The sequence below is a fragment of the Aspergillus piperis genome (assembly GCF_003184755.1).
Source record: "Aspergillus piperis CBS 112811 unplaced genomic scaffold BO85scaffold_31, whole genome shotgun sequence".
NCBI lineage: Eukaryota > Fungi > Ascomycota > Eurotiomycetes > Eurotiales > Aspergillaceae > Aspergillus > Aspergillus piperis.
Window position 1 is genome coordinate 174,912 of NW_020291621.1, and position 20,215 is coordinate 195,126.

The 20,215-nt window shown below is 52.5% G+C and overlaps 5 protein-coding genes across 5 annotated transcripts; 2 read left to right on the forward strand and 3 right to left on the reverse strand.

Annotated features, from left to right (window-relative positions):
* The first annotated feature begins 47 nt into the window (after positions 1 to 47).
* Positions 48 to 1,799, forward strand: BO85DRAFT_201774 (uncharacterized protein). Its single transcript, XM_025654541.1, has 2 exons — positions 48 to 980; positions 1,041 to 1,799. The coding sequence occupies exons 1-2, from the start codon at positions 276 to 278 to the stop codon at positions 1,584 to 1,586; spliced, it is 1,251 nt and encodes a 416-aa protein (XP_025510405.1). The 5' UTR covers positions 48 to 275; the 3' UTR covers positions 1,587 to 1,799.
* A 608-nt stretch (positions 1,800 to 2,407) lies between these two features.
* Positions 2,408 to 4,379, reverse strand: BO85DRAFT_201784 (MFS phospholipid transporter). The gene is made up of 6 exons (XM_025654543.1): positions 4,108 to 4,379; positions 3,439 to 4,037; positions 3,360 to 3,378; positions 2,990 to 3,300; positions 2,657 to 2,927; positions 2,408 to 2,597 (listed from the first exon to the last, which is right to left on the reverse strand). The coding sequence occupies exons 1-6, from the start codon at positions 4,273 to 4,275 to the stop codon at positions 2,490 to 2,492; spliced, it is 1,476 nt and encodes a 491-aa protein (XP_025510406.1). The 5' UTR covers positions 4,276 to 4,379; the 3' UTR covers positions 2,408 to 2,489.
* A 1,341-nt stretch (positions 4,380 to 5,720) lies between these two features.
* On the reverse strand, positions 5,721 to 7,679 carry BO85DRAFT_454003 (cytochrome P450). Its single transcript, XM_025661178.1, has 3 exons — positions 7,282 to 7,679; positions 6,776 to 7,213; positions 5,721 to 6,720 (listed from the first exon to the last, which is right to left on the reverse strand). The coding sequence occupies exons 1-3, from the start codon at positions 7,455 to 7,457 to the stop codon at positions 5,808 to 5,810; spliced, it is 1,527 nt and encodes a 508-aa protein (XP_025510407.1). The 5' UTR covers positions 7,458 to 7,679; the 3' UTR covers positions 5,721 to 5,807.
* A 3,369-nt stretch (positions 7,680 to 11,048) lies between these two features.
* BO85DRAFT_201777 (uncharacterized protein) lies at positions 11,049 to 11,993 on the reverse strand. Its single transcript, XM_025654542.1, has one exon. It carries the CDS (start codon positions 11,698 to 11,700, stop codon positions 11,167 to 11,169), a length of 534 nt encoding a protein of 177 aa, XP_025510408.1. The 5' UTR covers positions 11,701 to 11,993; the 3' UTR covers positions 11,049 to 11,166.
* Positions 11,994 to 12,077: 84 nt separating this feature from the next.
* ags3 (alpha-1,3-glucan synthase Ags3) lies at positions 12,078 to 19,983 on the forward strand. Its single transcript, XM_025665410.1, has 4 exons — positions 12,078 to 12,738; positions 12,799 to 12,974; positions 13,030 to 19,635; positions 19,690 to 19,983. Exons 1-4 carry the CDS (start codon positions 12,376 to 12,378, stop codon positions 19,736 to 19,738), a joined length of 7,194 nt encoding a protein of 2,397 aa, XP_025510409.1. The 5' UTR covers positions 12,078 to 12,375; the 3' UTR covers positions 19,739 to 19,983.
* The last annotated feature ends 232 nt before the right edge of the window (positions 19,984 to 20,215 follow it).

Consider the following 20,215-nt stretch of genomic DNA (forward strand, 5'->3'; position numbering starts at 1 on the left):
ATGCCGGTGACCCCTAACTGAATATTTATTCTTTATAGAACGGCAGGAGCAGGGGAGGGACGTATTCAATCCAAGCATGTACGTTGGATTTAATCAAATTAGGGGGTTGATGATAGATGCATCCACGGTAGGCAGCAGAGGTAGGTGCCTGGCGACAGTGAATGAATGATTGAATGAATGAATGAATGAATGCCTCGACAGTATATAGACGCGCTCTGCGTTCCTCAATAGCCTGGTAATATCAACACATAGAAACTCTCTCTCTCTCTCTCAACATGTCCATCGCTTGTCTTCCCATTGAAATGGTGAGGAAAATCTGCACCTATCTGCAGCTACCAGCCTGGTGTGCGTTTCGACTGGCTTGTCGGTCGCTCTACAACATCACTCTCAATTCGTTTCGACGCGTCTTCCGCAGCATCTCCGTCTTGTGCACCTCCGGCGGACTGTGCCAACTCTATGAGCTTTCCATGCTCGTCCAGGAACTATTCAATGGTGAATATGAAATACATCCCTATGGTTTCGCGTATTGGGACTGTATTCAATTGGCCTTGAAGAAACAGCGACAGCAGCAGCCTGAGGAGTACTCCGCTTCAGCCCATGTCTCGCAGTACTATCAGGATTTTCGCTTCGTCATGAAAGATCATCGACGCATACTGAAGTCGCCGACTGCCATCCGCGTTCTCCGACACTGTATGAGCCGTTTTGTCAACTTAACTACAGTCGGGTTACGATATCGCCCGGCCGAAGGAAGTCGTGACTCGATATGTCTAGGCTGGCGCAGTCTAACAGACGACCTCGGCTTTCCCCCCAAGTTCCCCAAGGAGTTCCGCCGGCACGAATGCATCTCCAGAGAGCAGGATCAAGCTTTCTGTGTCCTTGTTAGAGCCCTGATTGCGAGTGGTCAGAACGTGAAGCATCCGTCAACCTGTGGCAAGCATTGCTATGGCGTGGCGCTTGCCAGGCTGAAGCTGACTCAAAATGTATGGACATCATTCGTTTCCTTCATGAAAGGCTTGTTGAACTTACACCTTTGTCTGGAGGGAACACGGGAGGGCGACCATCCAGAACGTCCCCGTGAGCTGTTGACAGCCGTTGGCCCGACTCTCGAGGTACTACGGTATCAATTCGACTCCATCAACGCGTCTTACCCCCCTACAACTTTCCCCATTCTTGAGATCTTCCCGGGAATACAGTTTCCACGCCTGCACGAAGTCCGTTTGCAGAATCTAGTGGTCCCACCGGAAGCCCTGATGGACTTTCTTCGTGCTGTATCGCCTACCTTGACCGACCTGATTCTAAAAGCAGTCAGTCTAGCCCAGCCTGACGATCCGTACGGCCCTTTGCCCCAAGAAGACATCCCAGGGGAGACCAAGCACCGTTGGCAGCATGTTTTGGAATCCTTTCGCGATGAGCTGTCCTTGCACTTCCTTGTATTGCAGGCCGTTATGTTTAAGCGTCATGTGCTGGAAATTGAAGATGAGACATACACCTGGGGCCCGCCACATAATCAGGATACGGCTGCCCATAACGTTGCGCGAACCGGCCTTTCCTTTCACGATTGGGTGAACCAGCTACGTTTGAAATGACTGCTAACTTGCTGGCCAGTATGCTAGCTTACTCTTTACCCTCAGAGCTAGGGTGTGTACGTGTGTAGTGTTGTTTAACTAAGAACCTATCACCTTCCACCTCTCATGCACTACAAGCTTCACCCATCATAAGTACCTACTAGATAGATAGATAGATAGATAGCTTAATTGTTGCCTTATCTCTCAATTACAACCCCACTGGCAGTTCTCGAATCGACCAGCAACTAAGCTTATCATACGAATCAGTCGAGACTAGCAATGACAACTAATCTAGGAGATAGACAGTACGCTCGCGTGACCATTCTCTGTCGGAACCTCCGCAGCATACATTAATTATCTTATGGTTGACATGCTCATAAAGATAAGCTTTCCAGATACAAGTTACTACGTAGACGACAGTGAAATCTATCGTATCCCCCGGCTGCCGGATGCCCGGAGATCCAACGGACGGCCGGTGGTGGCAGGCAAGCTGGTAGAAGTCTAGTATCTTCCTGCAGGATGGTTAGCGTGGAATCCCTGGGCTGCAATAGCAGGGGTCACTTGGAGGGTTGTTATCTAGGGTTATCTATTTGACGCAGAGATAATGGGCCGGAGTTGTGGGTCGGGGGTCGGGGGCCATTATCCATGATAAACATTGCAGCTTACCGTTTCTGGTCCTGTTTATTTTACATGTGACGTTGGCTAGCAGATTGCATTTCATATGTTGTTTCTATGTTATGGACTTATCCACACTGCGGTGAGTTGTACATTCATTGCGATAGGGTTCAGATTATATCTCCGTAAAGGGGGCATTAAATTATGTACGGTAACTAGTATGCTCATAATCAAGAATACACTTTTTCGTCGAATAGAAAATAGGATAGGATAGGATACATGGCTCGTTCAACTCGTCGAATGCATACTTCACTGCGTCCTCTGCCTCTCGCCGCCTCCCGTGCCCATGCTAGATGTGTCATACCCGTGGGACTCGAGACAAGCGCGGAAGCGAGCGTCCTCGTGCGTGATGGTATCCTATTTTCAGTTAGCACTGTCATTTAACCTCAATCAGATCAAATTGACAGGTCACTTACCTGACCAATATGAGGCAAGCAAAAGAACGCCAAAAACGCACTAAAGATACACAAAGCACTAGACACGTAAAACGGATCCTGGCCCTGGCGGATCTTGTTCGGGGCGTTCTTGACAATCACGGGGAATACGTATGTGCCTACGAACGCGCCAATTTTGCCCATGGCGGCTGCTGTGCCGTAGTATTGCCCGCGGATGGGCGTGGCGCAGGTCTTGGCGGCACAGAGACCGATGTTGTCGCCGGGGCCGACTTCGCCCATGGCGAGGAAGATACTGTCATCCCGAGTGATTAGTGCGAGGTGGGACAAATGGGGATGGATCGGGGATGGACTCACCCGTAGACAACGACAAAGGCAGCCACGTAGTGAGGGGTATCCAGGTAGGGATAGCATCCGGTCATGATCAGGCCAATGGCTCCCTGGACGAACACTCCGAATGCTAGTGTGTTGCGCGGACCGTACCAATCGCTCAGGAATGCGCCCAGAGCAGACCCGGGTAGGTAGAAGACGTTGATGAGGGTGTTCCAACCGAGTGTCTGCCACATGGGTGCGCTATCGCCGATGATATCGGCCAACCAGGCGGATGAGTAAATACTGAAGGAGTAGGTGGAAAAGTCGTAGATGAACCAGATCAAAGATACGACACACTGAACAGTTAGCGCATTCAGAATGAAAAGGTTTGCTTAAAGTTTCTTGGCAGGCTTACCCAACGCTTCCAGTAGAATCTGTCAATATGTCTGTTAGTTATGTTTTAATCTCATTTGGGGGAGGGAGCTGAGGCATACTTGACAATCAGCCAGACGGGAAACTTGTTCATCTTTTCGCGGGTGTACTCGGCGGGCTCCTTCAGCTTCATCCGCAGGTAGATAAGACTGAGCGGAGGAATGACACCAAGACCCAGGCAGATACGCCAGGCAGCGCGAAGATGATTCTCTCCAGTGGCAAGCACAACAATCATGGGCACGAGCGATGAGGCAACAGAGGCCAGATCGAGCTGGAAGTTGGTGAAGAGAATGAACCAGCGATGCCGGGTGCCCTCGGCCAGTTCACCACTGCTCTCGGCGGCGGCGACGGAACCAGCAGGGTATTCACCTCCGACACCTAGACCCAAGAAGAAGCGATAGACCGTCAGGGCCGTGAACATGCCGGGAAGGCTGCCATTATGGCCATAGGCACCGGCACAGAGAGCACCAAAAACGAACAGGATGACAGTGGAGACCATGAGGGTGTTGGATCGAGACCAATGGTCGGAGAGGTAGCCAAAAAAGAGCATGCCAACAACCGTTCCAGCGAAAGCGATGGACGAGACGTTCTGACTGTAGGTAGAGCCATCGTAGATCTTGGGGTAAATTTTGTCGAGCATGGTGTTGACGGTACCGATGACCTGACGGCCATAACCTATGTCAGTGCGATTGTACCTCAAGGGAAATATTAGAAGAGAAGAGGTCACTGACATATTGCAAGTATCCATCCGACCACAGACCAGCACCACAGGCAAAGGTAGGCCAACTGCGCTCCCAGAAGGATTTCTCGGTGTCGGCCAAGGGATCCTCATCGACGTGAGGGTCGCCGTGCGGCGAAACCACCAGCTCCTTGGTCTTCTCGTCACTGCGGTCCATCATTGTGTAGACTTAGATTGCAGTCTCGAAAACTGACAGATAGACAGATCTAACTGGGAGAAATGGAGGAGGGGAAAACGAAGAGAAAGCAAGGGGGAAGCAGCAGGAGGGGCAACGTTAGCCAGCCGGGGCACGAGACCACGGGATACCCTACCAACAGCGGCGACAATCAGCAGCAGGAAGACGCTCGACCGGTGGGTGGGGGAGAGGTTTTATAGAGTCGGTGACCTGCAGCAGCCGGCAAAGCTTGTCCGAGGAAATTGCCCCAGCATCGCGGCAGGGAACTGGGCTGAAGGAAGAGAGTGAAATGCAAAGCGGATCTCAGTGGTGGGGAGAGGAGCAAGTTTGAGGTAGTACGGCGTGCGCACGAGGGAATGGGCCAGGTTCCTCATATCTCACTGGTGCATTGGGGACACTTTGACAGACATTTTCTGCCTATCTCCGGTAGCGTAAACCATGAGGATATTGGCTACGAAGTAAGCACAGAGAGAGATAGATAGGCGACCCACCGGCAGACGACGATAGGAACTCGTGGTTCGGTGTCCCCGAGCCATTTTGGCTAGTGTCTACTTACTACCTATGGAGTACTTAGTCCTAGATAGGGTTACTACTACTGGGTAGGTACCAAGCTTCTCTGCTTCAAAGCTTGAAGTGGGGACACCATAAATCCAGCCCGACTGACACCGTCGCTCCACGTGCAGGGCTCACTGGGTGTCGCCGGTTGGCCCCCCAAGTACGGAGTAAGGGGGGGAATCCGTAGGGAGGAATATACGCAGCTCGGAGGGACGCTCGTTGCAGGGCAATCGGGCGCGTGCAGAGCAACGAGCCAATCTGCCGTCTGGTCGCACTCTCATTCGATAATACAGGGGGTGGTGGCGCGATAGAGCCATCGCTGCTGATTCGCGATAGGCGGTCGCAGTGCAGAAAGTTGGGATGCTGTAACTTCAAAGTTTTCTGCTATACCTCCTTTACACCCTATGCCAGATATCAGAAGAGGGTATTGAACCAACAGCATTTTGTTTTGTTTATCGAGACTTCACTGATTCTCTTTGTCAAGGAATCAAGGGACATGGATAGAACTGCCAGTCTGTCAGGCACGTGGGCTCGAATGGGGGCTTCTAATCAACTTCTAATCAGGACGGCGCTTGGGCCCACGTGCCGCCCTTTCTGGCGCATCCTGCAGCTGGCGCAGCTGCTGCTAGGATGAACGAATGCATGGATGCTTCATCATGAAAATAAGTAGTGCTACCAGAGGTGACTTAACGTAGTAGTAGCGGTTAGTAGTATTCTTGGTCGGATCGGACTCGATTAGAATCAGTGAAATGGGTCGATGCACCCCGATTTGGGGCATGACTCAGGGATACACAGGCCACGTGCTCAATCACCTTCCTTTCTTTCACTTTCGACTGCAGCAGCGACCGGAACTTTTTCTCTTGGAAAAACACAAATAAGGTATAACCAGCCACGAGATCCATGGCAGACTTTTATGGGCAGTTACTCATCCCATTCTACATCGTACAAACTACTTACTACTCCTATCCCACCATCAAGTTAAACACTCCACTCCCGGGCTGCACCGTACAGTCCCATTCCACTCCCGCGTATTCGCTGCGTGGACGCACCGTCACTGGAAACTTATCCTTGAGCGGTCGCATGTTCGACGCGACCGCCATCGAGTTCAACCGCGGCGTGCGCCACTGGCCATCCACCGGCGCTATATCATATCGGAGCACCAACAGAGCGGCTAATCCGAGAATCTCCGAGCTGGCAAAGTGTCGTCCGGGACAGATGACGGGGGACACTCCAAACGTCATGAAGCCTGCCGTGCGCCGCGGGTTCTTCTCCTCCGACCGGATGTACCGCCGCGCATCGAACTCACTCGCCGTCTCTCCCCATGCCTCGGGCATGCGACCCAACGTCTTGGCCGGCATGTTGATCATACTTCCCGCTTTGAGGAAATATTGATCCGCCAGCATCACGTCTTCCATGACAAATCGCGTCGGGGCGGATGCAGACTGCACGCGTAGGATTTCCTGGAAGCTCGAGACCACGAGCGGGCAGTTGTCGCGTAGAGCCGAAATATCGATGATGTGTCGCTGGTCGGCGTCAACGCGGAGCGCATTCGTGCGAATCTCTTCCCGGATTTCCTCCAGTAGGTCGGGTCGGGAATACAGCTCATACAGCACCCAGAAGGCGGCGGGAACCGTGTTGGAGAGGAGCCCGATGCCCATGCCTACCTCCTCTCGTGCGATATCCGCAGCGGACATCCCGGCCTCCCGCATCGTCTTCCATCGTACCTGGGTCATCTCTGATCCGTCCTCATGACCCCCTTGCTCGTAGTACCGCACCAAAGCGGCCACGACCGCCTCGCGCCCCCGCCACGCAGTGCGCGCGGTCAGCCAGGGGAGGAAGTTGGCCATTAATGGGCTGAGGTGCGACTCAAAGGACCTATCCACTCAGTCCCATAGTTCGCTTAAATCCGCGTAGAATACTAGTCACTCACCAGAATGATTCCTCGATGTTCGCATCCTTGTAGGGGTTCAGTGGCCCATACGAGGCATCCGTACTGGCGACCGTGATGGCATGGCGACACCAGCCGTAGAGGTCGATGGTGGTGGCGCTGGCCAGCTCATCGACCAGGGGTCGCAGCAGGCGCGTCATGCGCTCGTTCATGCGATCCAAGGGCGCGCCTATTAGCGTGGGCTGCATGGCATGGATGACGGTCTGCTTCAATCCCTGGCCGCCCGATTGCTTTTCGCGCATCAACTCCAGCGTCGGGCCACGAATGCCGACCATGCGCTCGGCCGCCATGCTGAGGAACGGGTCAAAGCTCAGGGACTTCTTGTTCCGTTGGATGGACAGCAGAATGCTAGGCGAGGTGACCAGGTAGCTCTTGGTGAAGACCATGTTGAGGCCGAAAATCGGTAGGCCATGTTTCTCGCTACGGCGCATTAGAAGGTCTGTCGTCTAGTTCCCAATCACCGAGTTTATAGGGACCCCAAAACTCACGTTAGCATGGTAAAGTATGACAATCCATACCACAGGAAACACAGCAGATGGCCGACCACGGGAATACTGCTGCGCACCAATGGTGGTTCGCGCGGGTCGGGCTTCTCGCGACGAGTGAAGGCGTACCCGAAGACGACCAGGAGGCCGAGCACCGCCAGCGTGTAGAAGTCCAGCATGACTGGAAAGGGGCGCGAAGGGGCGCCACCCAGAGTAGTGTGAGAGAATGGGTACTAGAGAAGGTGATAGAGAATTGCAGGCCGGAGTTGGTGTTTTCGCGGGGAAGAAAGAGAGTTTATGGAGTCAGCCCCAAATCACGCGACCGCCATTCCTCTGCTGGAGGCCTAATAAGTAATAATAAGTAACATCGCAATGCCAGTTGGCTGCTTCGGCTATCTTAAGCTTCCCGAGGTGGGGGTAAGGGCCGGATCTTTCTTTAAGCTTCCGGCTCATCTGTCACCAAAAACACATCAACATGATGTCTGGATAGTTTTGTTTGGTGGTATTCATTGCAATGTTGTCTGTTCTGGTACTGGTGTGTGCGATTTTCTCGTACCAGTGGGGAGCGACCGAGGATTTCTCATTATGGAGTACTTGTACTGCTGGTAAGTAGGGACACAATCGCTGGACAGCCTGGATAAAGAAGGTTTACACAAGGCGAATAATTCTATCGAACTGCTTATAACCAGTATAAAAACTGTTAGTAACTGCACGACACTGGCGATGAACGTGAACAAACACCCCACCTGCAATTTTGATTGGGTGCCAAAGAAATCTTAGGGCCATTATGTACACAAATAGGTAATAACTAAGTACTATGCAGTGCTGTGTAATCAGTACTAGCCTGGGGCTGTCTGCATTGCCAATAAGATCATCCCATCCCGGGATGGTGTGGGTCCCAGCAGAGCATCATGATGTTCGATGAGATATCTCCAGTGGACACTGATCGACTGGCAGAAACCCATGGAATTGTCCGATATCATAGATGAATAACTAGCCTGGGAGCACCTCTACCACGGTTTATACTAGTAGTTCGTTCATACATTGCAAAGTAGTTGGTGCACCTATGTACCGACGGACTAGTAGATAAGTAGTACTGCCGGATGTCAATATATATAGTACTATCCGAATACCCTGAAGAGCACCATTCAAGCGACTCGAGTGCTTGGTGGTTGTTGGAGCTCTTATACTCTATAGCAGAAGAATTATTTCACGATACTCACTTTCTCGCGTTTCACTCCTTGACTTCATGAATAGAGGCATCATGTACTAGTTCCAGAGCCGTCAACACAGCAATGTCTAGGCATATCGAATCGTGCCCACACTCACCATCATTATCGTGGAAGTTAGTGCGCCCAAGTCACATTTTACAGGCCATCCTTTTACTATTACTGACATATTGAGTGGCATACTACACGTTGCTCGCGACGCGGTGTAGGCTTCAATTGTGGAGGTATTGAGGATGAGTTTTCCCCTACTAGTATTCGTTCAGGGTGAGAATTTGGAACCTGGGCCGGTCGCATATGTTGGCATTTGGAATTTGCCTCCTAATAAAGTGATTAGATGTTTAGGCTCATATTACTCGCAATAGTCCCATCGTCTAGTGATTGAGATTTTCTATATACTACTTTGTACTGTTCATTTCCGTCTCTTCATTCAGGCCCTCAATGCCCGAAGCGCTGATATCAAAGCTACAACTAAATTTGTCAATTAGTGCAAGCCATTGAAAGCCTTTTATCATGAGGAGGCCCGAAAACCAGCCGGATCGGTCTTGAAAGACCAGCTAGTTCAAGTTTTGCTTTTGGCGCGTAATTGAAGAACTCATGCTGGACGCCTTCTGTTGATGCCCTAGGCATTTGGATAAAGTGACCAAGGAAGCAAATCACAGCATAGCAGGCAACCTAGCGGTGCATATACCAATGGCCGCCAAAATACAGCTAGGAAATTTCATTGTGAGCGTTCCGGACCAAATGCGATCGACCGCGATTCGTGGTGCTCGTCGCGTTCGGGAGCGGGCTGTATTAGTACCCGGAGCGGGACTCAGCGGAAAGCTGGATAGATCACCTGGATTACCCGTGCTGATGCCTGGAGATGGAGGTAAGTGTTTATCATCATGGAATGATCAATCACGTCTCGCCACTTATTCAATCACACAGCAAGCTCTATACTGTCACTTACGGCAATGACAACGACGGATTGGCCCCGGTAGTCATTTTGCTGTCAAGTTTCTCAGAGAGCCTAGAACTTTCCATACACTGGTAGTCCGGAAAGACTAGAAGAATCGACCTCTAGGCGTCATCCTCTTCAGCAGGATTTGGGGCTGTGTGAATGAGTGAGCATATCGCCAAGAGTGACTCGATGCCCCCGGTGAGACGGTTCATTCAACATCTGGATGACAGCAGCAGAAACCCGGCCTGGCCCCAATGATAAACAAGTTTATGCGATTGGATTTGACCCCTGCCGAGATTATCTCGCCCCAACTCTACCAGAGATATCCAAGTCTTCGTTCTTCTGATCGATGGAGTCTCCGAACCCCCAGCTGCGTGTAATCCGACCGTACATTCACGGAGAAATCCGACGCCGACAAGATGTCCCAGAGATGTAGTCAGTTTAGGCGACTGGATGGAAAAATCTGCGCATGCAAGCAGCAGCCTGGAATTGAATCTTTTTTTTTTGTCCCGCTATGCACATGTGGCATTGGGGTTTCTTAGCCTGCAGGTACGGTGTGCGACGTACCACGTACTTGCGTAGAGGATTGCCTGCTTATTCTCACCTGTTATTTTTCACCTTTCAGTTGCTTTGTTTTTGTCCCCCAACACCAATGCACCTGATGCATATGCAGTACAACACAGCAGTCTTCGAGCGAAAAGAGATCATTGGAGTGGTAGCTCGCAATATCATGCTTTTCGGGGCCGATGCACGATGGCGGGATGGACGACGGGTGGAAACCAACAAGTTGATCTATGGCAGACACTCCATGTCTAAACAGCAGCGGTGAATGTTAGCGTCTGATTCATGTCTGCGACCAAGTGAAGCAGTCGACTCCTTCTGCCTACGTAATGGCGGCGGTTAGTGTTCTATATATAGCTCTATCGCGGGAGAACATGATGCTTCTGCTCACTTCAAAACCCCCCCGGTGAGACAAATGATGGTGTTTGTTGATCTCAGGCCGTGAATAGTAACTGAGTTGCCGGAATTAACTCGCATGAACTACAGAGTCAGTCAACTTCGCTTCGGCGGCAATGTTATTAAAGGATTGTCATGAAAATAGAAGAACACTACCCATCGTAGTAAGGGTTGTGAAGATCCTGGTGGGCTTTGATCGGGTCACTGCCCGTCCCGCGCTGAGATCTAGCATTTCTCTTCAGCCAACAACATCACCGCGAGATCGCTGATCTTCAGAAAGGCCACCTCGTCGCGTACGCGTCCAAGTTCGCCAACCAGACTGACTGACTCTCTTGTTGAGAGTGTGCCTGGGTATGTGCGGCATGTCAGCATCATGCACTGGTTGAGGGGCACATCTGCGACCGTGGCTCATCAGTGGGTTGTTGCGAAGCCACAGTTTTGCAACAAGCTTTCTGTGTGAAAGAATCGAAGAATCGCGAAGCATTTCTGAAGCCGGGATGGAACCACAGAAAGTCAATCGGGACATTGTCTGGTAAGGGCCAAGGACAGGAGGATGGTCTGGCACTCATTCTGCGACCCGGACTGTGTCAGTGTCTGAGTGGAGTCAAAATGTGCCTGGTTGCCCCTCCTTCAACGACGACGGGGCAATCCCGAAGCAGACCGAAACACTCTGATAGGTTCCATGACGTCTGACACTGTATGCGATTTATGAGGCGTTTTCTTGGGCTGATAACGGCCAGACTGGCCGCCCAGTTAGAAACCCTAGATGAAGTGTTGTCCGATATCCCGACGGGGCCAGTGGCGATGCAGCCGAACCGGGGTCGGCAGGACAAGGCATGGCGCCGTGAAATGCCCATTGGCCAGGTGTGAGGCATGGGACAGGGTCCTTGCCCTCTGACTGCGAATTGTCCGCCGAGATAACACAATAACAGGATCTGGCGACTCGCTGGAGGGTACGTGGGCCATCGAAGTGGGGATGGGATCCGCGACATGCCCACTCACAGTGTTTATAAGCAAAGTCCAGATGGTTTCGGATCTCCACCGAGCCGCGCCTGGTTCCAACCATAGAATCTGCGCGAAGGCAAATGGTAAGAGAGAAAAAAGAAAAAAGAAAAAAGAAAAAAGAAAAAAAGAAAACCCTGGTTGTGCCGAAACACAACGACCAATGTTCGCCCCATTTGCTGGCCCGACATCAGATTTTTTTTTGTACCTTGGCAATAACTGATGGGATTCCACGGATATACTCTTGTCGGTTAGACAGGCACAGGCACAGGAACAAGAACAGAACAAGAACATCTTCGTTCTTACTGAACTTAAAAAATTAGGGATGATCGAGATTAGCGCTCTGAGTGTCGGTCACACTGATCATCTCTCAGTGACTGCAGTAGTGGCGGCTGCCCCAGCGGTAAAGTCCAGGGATCACCACCATCAGCACTGAGCACACACGCACCTATACCCTCCACATCCAGTGCTGTTGACTATTATCGAATGACGGAGGGTGTACTGACGAGGCCCGCCTCCACCTCACCCAATCATGCTATCCTGATATGACGTTTCCTAATAATAGCCACCCAGAGCAGAGAATGACCGAACAGGTGTCTTGGATCGCAGGGCCTGTCGACCCCACCGCGGGCGAAAGGTTTTAGATAGTGGTCTCACGACGGCTTAAGCACCGCGCTTGTCTCTCGTCATCGAGTAGTCTAGTCTCTGGTCTCTCGTAGCATTAGCAGCAGTAACCCTCCCAGCAGCAATTCGCTGTCTTCCTCTTTTTTTCTCTCGTTTCAACCATCCCCTGGGAAAGCTTTCCTCCCACGTTTCTCTCGTTTCATACCCCAAAGTCATTCGTTTTTTGTGCTGCTTTCTCTCGCTGTACTCGGTGCGGAAGTTTCGGGCATGTGGCATTGGGTTCCTGCATAATCCTTTGGACCTTGGTTGGCACAGAATTTCTGGTACCACACGCCGCTTGCCATCATGTTCGGCACGACGGTTCAGCGCTGCGTGGTGCTCATTCTGGGGCTCCTCAGCGTCACGACCGTGGGCTGGCCCTACGATGAGTCGCTCGTTGACTACAATTTGAATGAGAATAAAACCGCAGAGGGACCGATAAACTATTGGGGAGAATGGCCTAATCACACCTATCATCCGTCACCAGACAACTGGCGCTTCCCCATCTATACCATCTTCCTGGACCGCATAGCCAATGGAGATCCCGCTAACGACGATATCAACGGCACCACCTACGAGCATGTACTTGATTCGAATCAGATGCGCCATGGCGGTGACCTAGTCGGCTTGATTGATACGCTCGATTACATCAGAGGAATGGGATTCAAGGTAAGTTCCCCACTCTTTTACTGTCCCCCCATGTCATCTCCATCTGACTGACTGTACAAGGGAATCTACTTCGCTGGTACGGGATTGATGAACCTTCCCTGGGGCTACGATGGTTACTCCCCAGTGGATACCACCCTCCTCGATAAGCACCATGGCACCCTGTCGGATTGGAGGCGCACCATCAAGGAGATCCACGACCGGGATATGTACGTGATTATGGATAATACATTGGCAACGTGAGTATGCCCCGAGTATTCAAGACGACCATGCCACTAACGATCTCCCGTGCAGTTTGAGTAACCTGATCGGTTTCAAGGGCCACTTGAACGATTCGGCTGATTTCAATGCGAAAGAGTACGAGGTGGAGTACGTCACCGAGAGACAGTACGCTGATTTCAAGTTCGGCAATGACTACAACGACACCTGCAACTACCCGAGGTTCTGGAACGAGACGGGATACCCGTTGACTTCCGGTGGTGTGCAGGACCTGGAGGGTTGCTACAATAGTGATTTCGATCAGTATGGCGAACTCGAGGCATTTGGTAATTTCCCTGACTGGAAGCGACAGCTCACCAAATTCGCCTCGGTGCAAGATCGTCTGCGAGAATGGCACAAGCCGGTTCGCGACGTTATCACCCGCCATTCTTGCATCGTGATCGCCAGTTTGGATATTGATGGATTCCGATTTGACAAAGCCGTCCAAGCCACTCTGGATCCGCTGGGTGACATGCTCGCCGTCTACCGTGAATGTGCCAAACAATACGGAAAGAAGAACTTCTTCCTGCCGGGAGAAATCACCTCGGGCAACACCTTTGGCAGTCTCTACCTTGGTCGGGGTCGTCAGCCAAACCAGACGCCTGATTCGGCGGACGCTGGCGCGAAGCTGACGAATGCATCGTCGGATTCCTACTTCCTCCGTGATGATGGCCTGCAAGCGTTGGATGCCGCGGCCTTTCACTATACTATCTATCGTTCGATGACCCGTTTCCTGGGAATGGACGGGAACCTGGTGGCCGGCTTTGACCTGCCCACCGATTTCATCGAAGCCTGGAATGGCATGCTCGTCACTAACGACTTCATCAATGCCTTCACGGGCGAGTTGGATCCCAGGCATATGTATGGTGTGTCGAACCAGGATAACTTCCGCTGGCCAGCCATCAAGAATGGTACGGAGAAATACTTACTGGGTCTATACATTGTTACGCTGGAGCTGCCGGGAATCCCTCTGGTTCTCTGGGGCGAGGAGCAGGAGATGTACGTTTTCGATGCGACTGCCTCCAACTATTTGTTCGGTCGTCAGCCTATGACGTATCAGACGGCGTGGTGGACACATGGTTGCTTCTCACTGAACACCTCGAAATTCTACGACTTCCCCAACGACAAGGGATTGAATGGCTGCAACGATATCACTGTTACCTACGATCAACGGAACCCGGCACATCCCCTTCGCAACATTATGAAGCGCATGTTTGAAATCCGAGAGCATTACCCAGTAGCAAATGATGGATTCAATCTTGAAACCATTGCCCAGCTTACCAAGGATCTCTATCTTCCGGGTTCCTCGACTACCCCGACGGTGACCGGTCTCTGGTCGGTCTTGCGCAGCTACTACCCCGGCGTCCAGAAAGAGGCCTCGACCAGTAACGATACTCTCTGGCTCGTATATCACAATGCCAATAAAACGGAAACATATGGCCAGAATTGTTCTAGCAAGGACTCCGCTCTTCTGTCTCCTTTCGAGTCGGGAACGAAGTTGAAAAACCTCTTCTATCCCTACGATGAACTCACGCTGCAGGATGGACCAAGTGACGCTAGCAACGGCACCGAGTCCTACGGCTGCACCACCCAAATGAAGTTGTTGCCATGGGAATTCCGGGCCTACGTCAAGGCTAGCGATTTCGTTGAACCTGGCCCTACGGTCACCGAGTTTGTCCCCGGTCACGATGCACGCCTGCTGTCTTCCGAGGATACTGGGGAGACCCTGGAAATCCAGCTGGGCTATTCCAAGACCATGGATTGCAGTGCGATCACAAAAGCAATCTCCCTGAACTCGACCACCATCAAGGGCGTCAATGCATCCCTTGACACGTCCAGCGTGAGCTGCACCAACGTGACAGCCAGGACGAGCAGTAACAATTACGTCGGCGAAGTTCCCACTGTTTGGACCTGGTCCGCGAACCTGACCAATGTCTATCATGGAATCCACCAGATCACCGTCAAGAATGCCTCCACGACGTCCGGAACGCGCGTAGATGCCATCGACCGCTTTTTATTCCGAGTCGGAACCCACACCAACCCGTTGATATCGCCGCTTGCCAACTACTCTACCAGCCTGGTGCACAAGTCGGATAACGGCAGCTACTATGTTCAGCATGATGCGGCTGGCGCTGATCAGTTCCGCTACACGACTGACTTTGGCCGGAACTGGTCGAACTGGACGGACTACACTGGTGGCAACACAACGATCGAATTCCCGACCTGGACGGGTACAGATGCCCAGAAATGGAAGGGCACGCACATTCGGGTGCAGTATTTCTCCCGCCTTACTGGCAGCAGTGATTACATCCAGGAGGGTGATTATGACTGGGAATCCGATGTGCCCCGCAGATTTCCCCACCTGTGGTGGAATGGTCCGTACAATCAGTACGGTTATGATGCCGGTCTGGACAGCAAGATGCGGTTTGATACGAAGGATCGCCGTTGGAAGTATGATTTCGTCTATGAATGGCCGTCCGTGGGACAAATCAGTGTCTGGGGCACTGGCAAGGACGGTGTTCCGGAGACGACGAACGTCTATGGCGATGTTGACAACTCATCAGTTGTACAGGTCTTGCCTCCCTCCTACTTGTCCTCGAACGTGATCAACATCACCGAATTGCCCCCCTTCCCGCACCTTGGCTGGACCATCTCCCTTAATGATGCCAACCTCCGCTATGAACTGCTTCCCGTCGGATCTGGATGGGCCCAGCTTGTGCTTTTCATTCTCCTCTGGGTCGTCCCGATCTTGATGGGGCTGGCGGGAGTTTTCATCTTCATCCGAACCTTCTACCGTGTTGAGCTAAATACCGATGGCAACGTGGTCAAGGAAGACAAGCTGCCACTGTTGTTCTGGCGCAGGATGAAGGGTCAAGCTGGAGGTGATGGACAAATGGACCGGGAAGAATCAGAGGTTGCCGCCGTGGCAGGCGATCTGGCCATTGCAGGAGCCCCCGAGAAACGCCGTACCGTCTTGATCGCCACTATGGAGTACGATATCGCGGATTGGCAGGCCAAGGTCAAGATTGGTGGTTTGGGAGTCATGGCCCAGCTCATGTCCCAAAACCTGGGATACCAGAACCTCATCTGGGTGGTTCCCTGCGTGGGAGATATCGAATACCCTGAGGATACCCCGACAGAGCCATACGTCGTGAAGATCTTGGACAACCCCTACCTCGTTAATGTGCAGTATCATGTTCTGAACAACATCACCTACGTCCTTCTTGATGCTCCCGTATTCCGGCAGCAGACGAAAGCAGAGCCGTACCCTCCGCGGATGGATGACCTGGACAGTGCCATTTACTACTCTGCCTGGAACCAGTGTATCGCAGAGACCATCAAGCGTTTCCCGTCGATCGATATGTACCACATCAACGATTTCCATGGATGCTTGGCACCGCTGTACCTCCTACCGACACGCACAATCCCCGTCTGTTTGTCTCTGCACAACGCCGAGTTCCAGGGACTCTGGCCCCTCCGTACCCAGCAAGAAAAGAAGGAAGTCTGTTCAGTCTTTAACCTGCCCGTTGAAGTCGCCACAAAGTACTGCCAGTTCGGAAATGTGTTCAACCTGCTTCACACAGGAGCGAGTTACCTCCGATTCCATCAGCGCGGATTTGGCGCGGTCGGTGTGTCCAAGAAGTATGGAAAGCGTTCATGGGCGCGGTATCCCATTTTCTGGAGTTTGGACAAGATTGGTAGTCTGCCCAACCCTGACCCGACCGATACTGCGGCCTTGGAGGATACTCCTGACGAGAAAGCTCTAACTCGGTCTTACGAGGAACGCATCACGGACAAGCTCGAGGCTCAGAAGTGGGCAGGCTTGACCGAGGATCCGAAGGCTGACCTCCTGGTGTTCGTTGGTCGTTGGTCTAAGCAGAAGGGTGTCGATCTGATTGCAGATGTCATCCCCGCCGTTCTTTCTGACCGGCCGCAGGTGCAGGTGATCTGTGTTGGTCCCATTATTGATCTTTACGGAAGACTGGCTGCCATCAAGCTGGAGAAGATCGCGGCTATGTTCCCTGGCCGGGTCTTCTCGCGACCTGAGTTTACTGCTTTACCCCCGTGTGTCTTCTCTGGTGCTGACTTTGCTCTGATCCCGTCTCGCGATGAGCCATTCGGATTGATTGCTGTCGAATTCGGTCGAAAGGGTGCTTTGGGAATTGGATCTCGCATTGGAGGTTTGGGTCAGATGCCAGGCTGGTGGTACACCGTCGAATCGGACGCCACTCGCCATCTCCTACACCAGCTCAGGACTGCCATCAAATCGGCTCTGGACTCGTCTCCAGAAACCCGAGCGCAGATGCGCGCAAACTCCGCTAAGCAGCGATTCCCCGTTCTCGAGTGGATCCAGAAACTCGAAACCCTCCAGCGAACGTCGATCAAAATTCACCATGAAAAGAACAAGGACACAGTGACTGGATCTATTCCGGAGTCGGAGAGTGTCTGGGACCTGCAAAACCTTCAGAGTGCGCGTTACTCCACCGTGGCGCTTCCCAACATGGCTCTCTCCAGGTCTGACGGCTCGGACACCCCACCTGAAGCCATGATTCAGCAGGCCCACGCTCGCCTTCAAGAAATTCAAGCATCCGAGGGAAGCAGTCGCGATAGCAGTCTCAACCGTAAACTGTCACTGGGTCGCCGGTCCGGCCCTGGTCAGGGCAGAAAGCGCTTGACGAAGAAGCAAGCGACCGCGAGCCAGATCTCCACTGATCACGGAGAAGATGAGCACGACACCGACGCTGACGAAGATGACCACAGGCCGCAGGAGGATTACATTTCCCCGGAGGAGGCCATGCAGGCTGTCAACAACACCCTCTCCCCCCATGCGATCACTGGAGACAGCACTCCTCGCGCCTCCTACTTGTCCAGACCCGTATCCCCGTACCCCGTCTCCCAGATCTCCACTCCAGCGTGTCCAACACCGCCGCCCATGACTCATTTCCGGACTGTTTCTATGCTGTCGTTGCCCTCCGTGGTTGGCGACCATAACCGCCTCAGCAGTCTTGGTGGCGAGGACAAGGACCAGCCCGTCTTCGAGTTGCAGAAGGTGGACCCGACTTTCACAGACAGCCTTGGTCACTTCACTCGTCGCTTCGAGCAGTCGCTTGACAAGTTGAACAAGAAGAACTCCATTACGGATTACTGCATTGAGGTCTATTTGATGAAGAGTGAGCGCAAGTTCTACAATTCATACAACGACGCCCAGCTCAAAAAACAACCCAAGGACCGTGGGATCGCGATTCCTAGCTCTGTCAGTGTCGTACATGATGGGCCCGGTACAGACAACCGCCAGTCCTACTCTAGTGAGGACTCTGAACAACTCAATGGGGAGGATGAGATTGACCGCTGGCTGATGCGGTTGGGCTACACGCGTCCGATCGCTGTTCAGCGATTCATGAGACGCCGCTTGGGCAATTGGCCAGTGTATTCGCTCTTCCTGGGACTGGGTCAGATCATCGCCACCAACTCGGCACAAATCACCCTGCTTGTCGGCCAGGTCGGAGAGACCGCTGTGAAGCTGTACGTCATCGCCGCTATTTACTGCCTTTCCTCCATCGCGTGGTGGTTCATGTATCATCGATTCCCGGCCGTCATCTCCCTCAGTCTTCCGTGGTTCATCTACTGCTTGGCATTCATCGTTATCGGTGTTTCGCCGTTTGGTCTCACCTCTCTCGGTCGGTCCTGGGCTCAGAATGTTGCGGCTGGCGTCTACGCCATTGCATCTTCTAGCGGTTCGTTGTTCTTCGCTCTGAACTTTGGAGACCAGGGTGCTGTGCCTGTCAAGGACTGGATGTTCCGCGCCAGTATCATTCAAGGTATCTCCCAGATCTACACGGTCGCGCTCTGGTTCTGGAGCTCCAAGGTCACTGCCGCCGAAGTTGGAGGTGTATCTGTGGCGGCTCTGAGTTCCTGGCGACTCACAGCCGTGGTGATGCCCATCGCTGCCCTCTGCTTCGTCATTGGAGTTCTGCTGGCCCTGGGCTTGCCCAACTACTACCGCCAAGCTCCCAGTCGTATCCTGTTCTTCTACAAGTCTCTATTCCGACGACGCATCATCCTGTGGTTCTTTTTCATGGTCATCGTCCAGAACTGGTTCCTTTCTGCTGCTTTCGGCCGCAACTGGTCCTTCCTCTGGACGTCCAAGCACGTCAAGCCCTGGGAGATTGTCCTCCTTGTGTTCGGCTTCTTTGTCGTCCTATGGGTGGCCATTCTTGTCATATTCCGTGCCCTGTCGAAGGAACACAGCTGGATCTTGCCAGTCTTTGGTCTCAGTTTGGGTGCTCCCCGATGGGCACAAACCTGGTGGGGAACCTCCAACATCGGCTACTATCTCCCCTGGGCCGGCAGCTTGGTGTCGGGATCGATCGTGACCCGCTGCCTGTGGCTCTGGCTGGGACTCCTGGACGAAATTCAACAAGTCGGATTGGGTATGATTCTGCTGCAGACCATGACTAGAGTGCATGTCTGCTTCGTCCTGCTGGCCGCCCAAGCCCTGGGATCCATCGCCACCATCTGCGCCCGCGGCTTCGCGCCCAATAAGATTGGTCCTGGGGATATCTCCCCGGATGTGGGCACGTCGGTGGACAAGGTCGGTAACGCATGGTTCTGGATCGCTCTCTTCTTCCAGCTCCTGGCAAGGTAAGGCTCCTCACTCTCTACTCTTGATATGAACTTCTTCTAACGTTTGAACAGTTGGGGCTTCCTGCTCTTTTACCGCCGCGAACAGCTCAACCGACCCTAAATTATGCTCCACCGGGTCAACACAAATCGCGCATGCCACTACCATTACGTGCGCAGATATCTTCTTTGCATTACGCATCAAATGCTCTTGTCTTTGATGCTTCCTACGAGGACTTACTGGCAAGGGCAGACATGTCATCATTACCATTACTCATGACCATAGACCTATAATTCCCCTGTCTTATAGCATATAGATTTGTATATAAGTCGCATGATCAGCAATTGAATATATTGTCTTTCCTTATCACTCCTTTTGAATAGAAGTGCAATTCGAGAATGCAGAGCAGCAGATGCATGCGCGTATGGTTCGACACCGCCGGTTTTATCCCGTCGGGGAGCCTTATCCGGCCGGGATATTCTTGCGCAAGGCTGCAGTGAAAAGCTGCAAGGCTGGCAATGACCAAAGTACTACCCGCGGCAGGTCAGCGACTTGTCGTATTATACGATCCTGGCAGCCCCAAATATGACTGGTCTCCCG